Source organism: Neltuma alba, unplaced genomic scaffold, assembly GCF_004799145.2.
Source record: "Neltuma alba isolate B1F8T4 unplaced genomic scaffold, ASM479914v2 tig00005193_pilon, whole genome shotgun sequence".
Lineage (NCBI taxonomy): Eukaryota > Viridiplantae > Streptophyta > Magnoliopsida > Fabales > Fabaceae > Neltuma > Neltuma alba.
In genome coordinates, this window is record NW_021634013.1 from 35,607 (window position 1) to 45,429 (window position 9,823).

Here is a 9,823-nt window from a genome sequence, read left to right on the forward strand (position 1 = left end):
ATAACAAGTTTGGTAAGTTGTTGGGAATAACAAGTTAAGTATTACAAATTGACAAGTTTTATATAGGAAATAATAAGTTTATAATTGAAAATAATAAGTTTGGTAAGTTATTAAGAATAACAAGTTGAATATGATGACTTAACAATTTTTGTATAGGAAATAACAAATTTAAAATTTAAGATAATAAGTTTGGTAAGTTATTGAGAATAACAAGTTGAATACGACGAATTAACAAGTTTTATATAAGAAATAACAAACTTAAAATTTAAAATAATAATTTTGATAAGTTGTTAAGAATAACAAGCTAAGTATGATGAATTGACAAAGTTTATAATTGGAAATAACAATTTAAGATTGGTGAAGTAACTACTTTTTACAATGCAAGCAAAATATTCTTCATCACTAGTATACTAATAACAACATGTACATTGGAAATAACATCATTCTTATGGCCAATAATATTTTAAAAAAAATAGCATGGCCATGACAACAACTATTTTGATAATAGAGACAAAATATTCTTCATGATAATACTCTTCACCATCATCTGTAAAACAAAACTTCTTACCATAATTATCATAATAACACTCTTCATCCTCCTCCTTATCAGTTTTCCCACTTTGTCACATAAGTAAACATAACAGGGATAGCCACCATGAACACTTGAAACAAATGCCCTCAAGAGTTACATAATTTGATAGTGATATGGGACAGCCACCATGTGAACACTTGAAACATGATTTATGATAGGCTTGACCCCCTACTATTACCCAATGAAGAAAAAACTGGACCAGATCAGCTGGTTCAACCAAAAAACAGGTGAACCGGTTTCTAATCCAATCTGGTTGAGGGAAAAAACTAGATACTGTTCAAACCGGTGAAAAACCAGTTCAACCAGTAAGAACCGGGTAACCAACCCGTTAAGATAGGTTGCTCGGTTTAATGATTTCAATCTTCCACCCTCAAGAATCGACCTCGTTTTATGTTTAAAAAAAATTTTAAAAAAATTAAACACAAGTGAATATTTGGAGAAAAAACTAAAAAAAGGAAAAGAAACTCTGAATGTCTCTGCCAGTTTGTCTAGAATGCTAGAACTCATTTGTATCCGTCGTTGCTAAGCCGTGGTTGTGACATCTCACTCTCCACTTCTTGCTCCGTCACCGTCATTTGCACTCCATGGTTGTTGGTACTATCTATCTTCATCTCAATATTCGACTCACAGACTCAGCTCATGTTGCTCATGGAAGATAAGGAGAAAGAGAAAGGGGAGAGAGAGACTGTGATTGAAGGTAAGGACAAAGAGAGAAGAGAGGGGGGCTTAGTGGGAGAGGAGATGAGATCGGCGTGTAGGTGCAGAGGAGTAAAACAAAAGGCAGATAGTGTGATTTGATGGATCTGTGTGGTAGGAGAGAAAGAGTGGATAAAAAAGAAGAAAAAAAACTGGAACTTGAAAAGTAAACCAAGCCACGTGAATGAGGAGAGAGGATGTAAATAAAAGTGAAAAAATAAAAACTAAAAAAAATTTTAATGTATGAAGAGGGAGAGAATTAGAAGGAAAAACTAAATAAATAAATTAAATATTACTTTTTTGTTAAAACAGGAATATCTTTACACCTTTAAATTAAATTAAATTATTTTAATTATTACCAGTCTGACCCCGTCTGATCCCGATCTAACCCATTAATCCTTGACCCAGTGTCTCAACTGATTTACTAATCGTCTGGTTTTTTTGTTCTTCTTATTACCTACACCTGCACCCAAAATAATTAGGTAGGCACCCAACTGTAGAGAACGGTAGAGGCAAGGGTTCTTACTTGGCAGTGGAACTCTTAACAACTGATTCAAGCTTCACGGAATCAACAAAAGGGCTAGAAAAGTGAGTGATGTGCGAGTAGTAGGTGGGGTGAAGTGATTAGTTACCTGATAAAATTTGGAATATAAAAAAAAAAAAAATAGAAACATGATAAAAATACATATTCTTGCTCGATAGTTAACCAGAATTAAGAAAGAAAATTTCCAAAAAGAGCAAAAAAAAAAAAATTTAGAGTTGCAGAAGGAAAGAGAAGGAGAGGATGGGATAGAAGAAAGAGAAGAAGGGGATACTTTGCTCTTTTCCCCACATTTCATAATTCATATTTAAGACTCGGTCTCTAATAGTAATTATGTGAAGAACCCAAATTACAATTTTATATATTCCAAGGTCTTTTTTAACGACTTTTCTTAAATTCTATCTATTTATGTTTATTAAAAAAATCAGTTAAAATTAATTTAAAACAATAAACATGTAATGAATATATTTTTCCCTAAATATACCCTTATTAATAAAGAGAATGAGTAAAAAATACAATAAATGAATCAAAGAGAAAAAAAATATATAGGGAGCAAAATTGGAAAAAAAACTCATTAAATGCTTAGGTAAAGTGAATGTTATTTAAAAAAAAAAAACTAAGACAAAGTTTATCTTATATTTTGGACTGGGGGGAGTATTTTTTTCCAAATGCAATCGCCACCCTAAATATTTTATAGTGTATTTGGTAAGAAGCATTTCCTAAGTGTGTCTAGTACCCTAAATTATATTTTTGATACATCCAACACTTTAAAATATTATTTTCAAATGCGCTCAACACTCCAAATTATTTTTTGATTCATTCAATATCATAAATTGTAAAGTATAAAATTGTATAAAAATGTATTTTATGGTGTTGAATGCACTTGTAAAAATATTTCAATATGTTGAATGCACCACTAAATAGTTTAGGATATTGGATGTACTTAAAAAAAATAGTTCATACTGGATGCCACTTCCCTAGTCTAAAACGTTAAATATCTTTTTTTTTTTTTTTTTTTAAGGATGGCATCTCACTACGTAGTGTTAAGTTGTATCTAATGCCAATGTTAGCACTCAATATCTTAAATAAATTTGTGGTTTACCAAGTACTATGTTGATCTTTAGTATAAGATTTAGATAACTAATTTAAAAGATTAAGAAAATTGGTTAAATTAGTTATTTGTAACAAATGTACATTGACTTTCCTAAATTACCCTACTTAGTCATGTACATTGGAATTATCTCCTTGTTGGAAACCTCTTACTATCAATAGGGATATTTTAAAGAAAATATTATAAGTTTAAAAGACAAAATGAATTAATGTCTTATATTTAAGACTAAATTCAAACTTTCGACTGGTTCTTATATCTAGGACCGGAGGTAGTATCATGTTTTTTGAGCAGCACTCAACTCAGCAAGTATTTATTCAATAATCTTTTACGTCCAACCCTCTAAAATATTTTTTTAGTAATACTCAATATCATATATTTAGGGTGCTCATTGCTGTAGAGAAAATTACTTAAAGGGTAAATACTTTAGGATACTACTGAAAAAAATATTTTATGATGTTGGATAAACACTAAATTAGTTTAGTATACTATGTGATATTGAAAAAATGTTTCAGGATACATCTTAATTCTATCATCCTATGTTTTTTAGTTTAAACTTCTGAGATAAATTTGCATATTAATCCAAAACAAAATAACTTCAATAATATGTAAACCTATAAGCTCAGCATATTTAATAATGTAATAATCAAATTTAACCTGGATTATGGTCTAGACAACATTACTATGATTTGAAAATTTTCAATACGTCTAGACAAATTTGCATCTTTAACAAAAATGATATGAATGACATGTATATTTGATCAACTGATAGTTAAACTTAACTTGAATAATAGCTATAATAAACTTACTATTTAGAATCTTTCAAGGCGACATTAAGTCCAAAATAATTTCAGACACCGACGCCCCTGAAATCTTTTAAGGTAAATGCCCACCTTAGCCCATTTTATAATTAAAATCGTTAAAGTATACTATAATACTTGCCTTAATGATAATTCCTTTTCATTCAACGACTTATTAATAGAGCCGAGGTTACAGGTTTGGAATTGCAGCCCCTGAGGCAATCATTGAAGCGATACAGGTGGCCGGTTGCAGTTGACACAAATAATAACAGTCAAAACCTTTAATTATGAAAATGACATTGAATGACTGAGGTCCTCGGCTGATCAAACAGCGAAAAACAACATACTCGGATGAAAATGGCTTCCAACTTGGTTGGAAATGCAATGATTTTAAAATTAACTTTTCTTAATGAGAATGAATTAGCTATATATACTTATTTCTGAGGATGGAATGAGTACCAAACTAGTTCACATGAAATTCAGCAAACTGTTTCACAGTTAACTACACATGAACTCCAAAAATTTCTTAATCATAATTCCATCATTATCTTCAACTGCGTCGTAGTTATTTCACACATTAATGGAACTCAAGTGCCATATAAATAGTTCATGAGATTAAAAACCAAAAGCACGGCAGTTCATGGTCGCCAACATCTCAACTAAGCCCCAACTGAGAACTAGATTGAATTATGGAAAAAAATTATCACCACAAGGATTTAAAGCAACACATAAACTAGACTATTACATAGCTAGTCTGGGTTCCCCAACTGCAAGTAAACAGAGCATGTGATGAGAGAGTTAGCCAGAAGCTGTCTTCTTTTGCTGGAAGATGACTGCATAGACAGGAACAGCAACACCAATGCTGAAGGCACTGAACACAGCAAGGGACATCTTCAATGGACGATACTTCATCTTATCCAAGTTGTACATGTGTTTTGCATGCAAATATTCGGGCTCATCATGGCCATGGCCATGTCCGCCCCCCATCCTCTTAACCCCGGTTGAGTGAAAACCTCTGTGCACTGTTACAACAAGATGTTTGTTTATTTGGGCTCGCCAGCACAAATAATAAAATGACTCCATCTCCATACAAGGGATAAAAGGTCCACAAGTTCTATTTATAAAGGAAGAAGATCTGACGCGAGTTCTATCATGGAAGAATACAATGCCCAAATTGCAGCTTGTAAACATAGTGCAGATGAAAGTAGCAAATGAACAAGAAAACAGGAAACTTTCAACAGTACTAACCAAAGTAGTAGTTAGAATTTACTCTTATCATCTCAAGCATTGAATCAAGCAGAAAAATATACTCGTAGATTGAAAATATCGCCAAATTCATTAGGCTAACTTTATCCTGAGAGGCCCATTATCATTTCCAACTCAAAACCACGTTTCTTTTCCAGTTCAGTTGATAGCCCCATTGCCATTGGACGTGAATATCCCAAGTCCCAACCTCACTATATGTTGCCACTACAATTTATGGTTAGCTAATTGTTTATTCTACAATAGTTACTTCCTTCGTCTAATGGATCTTCTGCCTTCAAGGTTTACGACTGCAATTTACCTTGATCTAATTTTTTATCACTAAATGAGTGCATTCATATTAACGACTCTTCTTCCTTCCAGGTCAAATATTCAAACATCACAGTGTCTTCCTTCCGCACTTGATCTCAACTTTTTGCTTCAATTCCTAGTGTATTCAAGTCTAGACTCCACGACACACAATGAACCAAGATAGGTCACAATAATTCTTGAACGGGTTTTCTCAGAGTACAGATGACAAAAGCTCATCATGTTCAACAAAATTTGTTACTTTAATATCTATATAAAGATCATCGAACCAAAATGGAATGATGCGTGGGCACACTTTAACTGTCTAGAGTGGCAGACAGCCCCTTATTAAAGTTTTGATATCATTTAACTTAACGTCAAGCACAGCAACTGAATTAACCTTACGTCAATTTTCACTGAATTCACGTGAAACAGGCCAAAAGATAGTTGAATTCAATGTACATACAATTTGTTATATTATTGCTTTGAGGTTTTCAGATTAAAACATGACAAGAATATGATTAATTCAAGTGAAATAAGACAACTATACAACAACGCTGAGGAATTTTCACCTATTTACAAAGTCCCTACACAAAAAATCATATTCTATTTTGTTAAAATATTATGATAGTAAATACATGACAAACTTCTCTTTTATTGCATTTTCGCAATTTCCACACTACCTACACCTGCAGAAACGGTGGTCAGAAAAAAGAGAACACCTTATGACCTTAAGAAGCAAAACAACAAAGGTCACATCAATCGTGCCAAAAGGTTCCTTGTTAGTTATTCCCTCACCCAATTTCTGATCAAAACAGCACAAACACACAAAAATCTCCATTTCACTCCTAAATGCGCATCGGCAAGCAAAAGCACTCAATTTCATACATGATTAAGGATTAGGAGATTCAAAAACGATTGATCCATAGCATTTTGAAACAGCTCCCCAGCAACCAAAAAGCGAGGGGGTCGACAACGCGTGACGACGGTGCGAGGGTTAAAGCGGCGGCAACTGACCTGAATTCGAAAGCAACGAGTCCGAAGATTTGAGGACCCTCGCCGCAGACCTGAGTCCACTGTTCAACGCCATAGCAAGGTGCGGGATGAGATGCCACAGAAGACGACGGCTAAGATGCTCCTCTGCGCGGCTGCCTCTTCCTCTTGCTTCTCTCGCAGTCGAGCCCGGTTTCTAGACCAATCGAGTCCTTTAGGCCCCTTTTTGTTAGGAAACCGGACTGAACAGAACCGGGTCAACTCTTTTTGTTTTTTTGGGGTTACAAGAACCGGGTCAACTCTAGAATCGTGAAATTAGTACGAGTCTTGTGCCTTGCGCTAATATTGCAATTTTAAATTATCACAAACTAAATAAGGCCAAGCATTTATTCTAGTATATAAACGTGCAAAAATAACAATAGTAGGGATTAAAAAAAAAAAAACTCAGCTCTTGATTAAGATAAAATGATTACATTGAAGAGGTATTTTTATTGTATAATTGATAATAATGTAAAAAATTAAAATAAGAAAATAAATTATGGAATAATGTTGGACATGTACTAAATACATGTAACTTTAAGGATAAAGAATGTCAATGGCTTCACCTGTTTGTAAAGATATTACCGAAAAGAACAGTAGCTCATTTTCATTGGAATTCGGGGAATAGCATAGGAACAAATCGGGCTTATTTTGTTAGAAACTTCATGAACATGCTTGTAATTAGCTTAGTTTTGGCGACTACCATGAAGTGGTGATTGTAAAACTTCGATCTTCAGCGGGAGATGAGGACTATATTCAGTCCTAATAGGAAAACATTAAGTATAGTAGTTTACTGAACTGTCCCTCCATTTGCCGTCTATAAGAAGAAAGACAAAATTGAAAACTTGCTCCAAACTAAGCCAATCAAACTACCAAACCAAATCAACCAATCAAAGTATATTATTCCTTTGAAGATATGAAAATGTACAAGCGTTGAGCGTTAGGGAACAATAACTGAACCAATTATTATCAAGAAACAGAGAAAACCCATTTCTAGTTTTGCTCAGAAACAAAATCCAAAACAGCACAAAAATCATCATTCAGCTAGTCTGGGATTCCCAACTGCAAGCAAACAAATCATGTGCAGACGGCTAGCCAGAAGCTGTCTTCTTTTGCTGGAAAACGACTGCGTAGACTGGAACAACAACACCAATGCTGAAGGCACTGAACACAGCAAGGGACATCTTCAAGGGGCGATTCTTCATTTTATCCAAGTTGTACATGTGTTTTGCATGCATATATTCTGGCTCGTCATGGCCATGCCCGTGTCCACCTCCCATTCTCTTAACCCCAGTGGAACGGAAACCTCTGCTCACTGTCAACAACTAACATGCCTTTATCTTTTTATTCACGCTTGCCAGAATGAACAACATTATTTTTCTCAAAAAAGAAAAAAAAGAAAAAAAACCCATACAGGCACCAAACCTACGTAAGTTTTACAAGGGAAGGAGAACAATGACAATACATTACATTTAAACCATTGCTATGCATGATATGCTTCGTTAGCATGTTCATGATCTTTCAAATAGTGGTATGCGGGGTTTTTTTTCATTTTGTTTTCTTTTGGAGGGGACAGCGTTCTTCCAGTTAAAATACTGAAGAAGACATTGGCTTGCATGGAACTTTAAAGTCCAACCTATATGTAATGATATCAGGTGCCAGTTTTATCATAGAAGAACTGATGATAAAATGTCAAATTGCAACCTAGTAAACATGAAAAATGAGAAGGTAGCAAAAGAATCAACAAACAAGAGGCTTTCAACCTTGCCAATCCTAGGAGAACGCACAATTCAATTATGATACCAAGTTAAACATAGTATGGTAAGTCAATATGAATTCCAACTCCCAGAAACAATTTTTCCAAATTCAGATGATAACCCAATTGCCCTAGGAAATGAAGATCCACACCCCGTTATATGTTGCCAAAGCAATTCCTCTTAAAGCTAATTCTCGATTCCTAGTTGAGCCACTTCCTTCGTACAATGGCTCTACTGCTTTTAAAACCAGCAATCTAACCTTAAGCAATTTTGCTTTCGCAATTTATCTTGCCATTTGTTTATATTCCAAGCAGTCTCATCTACATTGCACGATATGATTCTTGTGTGCCTCCATGGCCCTAATTTTAAACTTCTACCAGAATTAGTTTAGTATCCTGTATTGTACTTCATTCACTCTTGTTACTGGATTCACAACCATCACCAGATATATTGTTAGAAAGTTGCACATGCTTCCGTCCATTAAGACGAAGGTTTTATCCTCCTCATACATTATTTTTCGGGATTTAAAATCCTCCACAAACTTGACCATATGAACTCCAGAGATTAAAGCAATTCAAAAGAAGCATCTCACTTGGGAATTCTTCCACTACCCTAAGTTCTAAAGAATCATCTGTCAAGACTACATATCACATATCAGTCCTTAGGTCATCAAGCCAAAATGACATGATCGTTGGCCAGCATTAAATGTTGTGCAGAAAGTGCCTTATTTTTGGTCTTGATATCATGACATTTTCGGTTGAACCATTGAGCATGGTAACCGAGGGTTCGGACCTAAATTCCTGAAGGAGTAGGTCTTGAGCACAGTTCTGAAGTAGAATAGCAGAATAACATATTTTGCAAAGCGTCTTTGTTCATTAAAATACAAGCCTCCAATACCCCACGTCTTCGTTCATTAAAATTTCATTTAAAAAACTGTCAAACCGGGATCGCAATAGGCGATTTGCCCACAACCCATCACCCTTAAAAACCAAACAACTCAATCAATAATGTGAGAAGCTAATCAATTACTCGCTCATATTGACCCTCTTCTCAGATCAAAACCACGTAAATTCACAATAATAAGGAGGGGGAAAAAAAAAAACCTTCATTTCACTCCTACAGGAGTATCGGTAAACAAAAGAACCAAAATTTCATACAGCAAAACTAAGGAAACATAAAATGCAGATAAAAAATAGGCTCAAAGTTCGACGATCGATCCATAACCTCTTTGAATAGGTTATCATCAACCAAATAGAGGAAGGATTATACACGCGTGACTGACCTGACTTTGAAACCACCGCGTCGGAAGAATTGAGGAGCCTCACTGCAGATCTGAATCCATTGTTCATCGCCATGACAGTTAGTACGAGATGAGATGCAACAGAAGACGACGTATACTGATTCTTCCTTGATCTCCTGGGACCGTTACAATGTTAGTCGGAATCTGTTTTCTACTTTTCTGGCGAATCCAGCCCTGTGCCGTACCCGTCTAAGAATATTCGGGAACCCATTTGGACTGAATCGGGTTAGGTCGGGTTCGAGTATACCACGAAGTTCGGTGTGTTTTGGGCCTCGGTAGGCCAGTGAAGTTGGCCCACTATAGTCACTTCGAGATGGGTTGTTGGGCCGAAACCAGGAAAGTAGCGAAACAATGCGATACCTTTTTTCCATTTCTTGTAAATATTTTAATAATGAGTTGGTTTTATAATTAATATGAAGACATTTTATAGCTTAAATATTTTAATT

The 9,823-nt window shown here is 34.8% G+C and overlaps 2 protein-coding genes across 3 annotated transcripts; both read right to left on the bottom strand.

The window, feature by feature from the left end:
• Window positions 1-4,204: 4,204 nt before the first annotated feature.
• LOC114747050 (uncharacterized) lies at window positions 4,205-9,507 on the bottom strand. 2 transcript variants are annotated; one of them, XM_028935336.1, is made up of 3 exons: window positions 9,360-9,507; window positions 7,396-7,635; window positions 4,205-4,517 (listed from the first exon to the last, which is right to left on the bottom strand). In XM_028935336.1, exons 1-2 carry the CDS (start codon window positions 9,430-9,432, stop codon window positions 7,412-7,414), a joined length of 297 nt encoding a protein of 98 aa, XP_028791169.1. In that variant the 5' UTR covers window positions 9,433-9,507; the 3' UTR covers window positions 4,205-4,517; window positions 7,396-7,411. The 2 variants fall into 2 exon arrangements, with proteins under 2 accessions (XP_028791169.1, XP_028791168.1); XM_028935335.1 differs by lacking the exon at window positions 4,205-4,517 and having other exon boundaries at window positions 7,177-7,635.
• LOC114747049 (uncharacterized) lies at window positions 4,260-6,517 on the bottom strand. The gene is made up of 2 exons (XM_028935334.1): window positions 6,306-6,517; window positions 4,260-4,759 (listed from the first exon to the last, which is right to left on the bottom strand). Exons 1-2 carry the CDS (start codon window positions 6,376-6,378, stop codon window positions 4,536-4,538), a joined length of 297 nt encoding a protein of 98 aa, XP_028791167.1. The 5' UTR covers window positions 6,379-6,517; the 3' UTR covers window positions 4,260-4,535.
• Window positions 9,508-9,823: the final 316 nt, after the last annotated feature.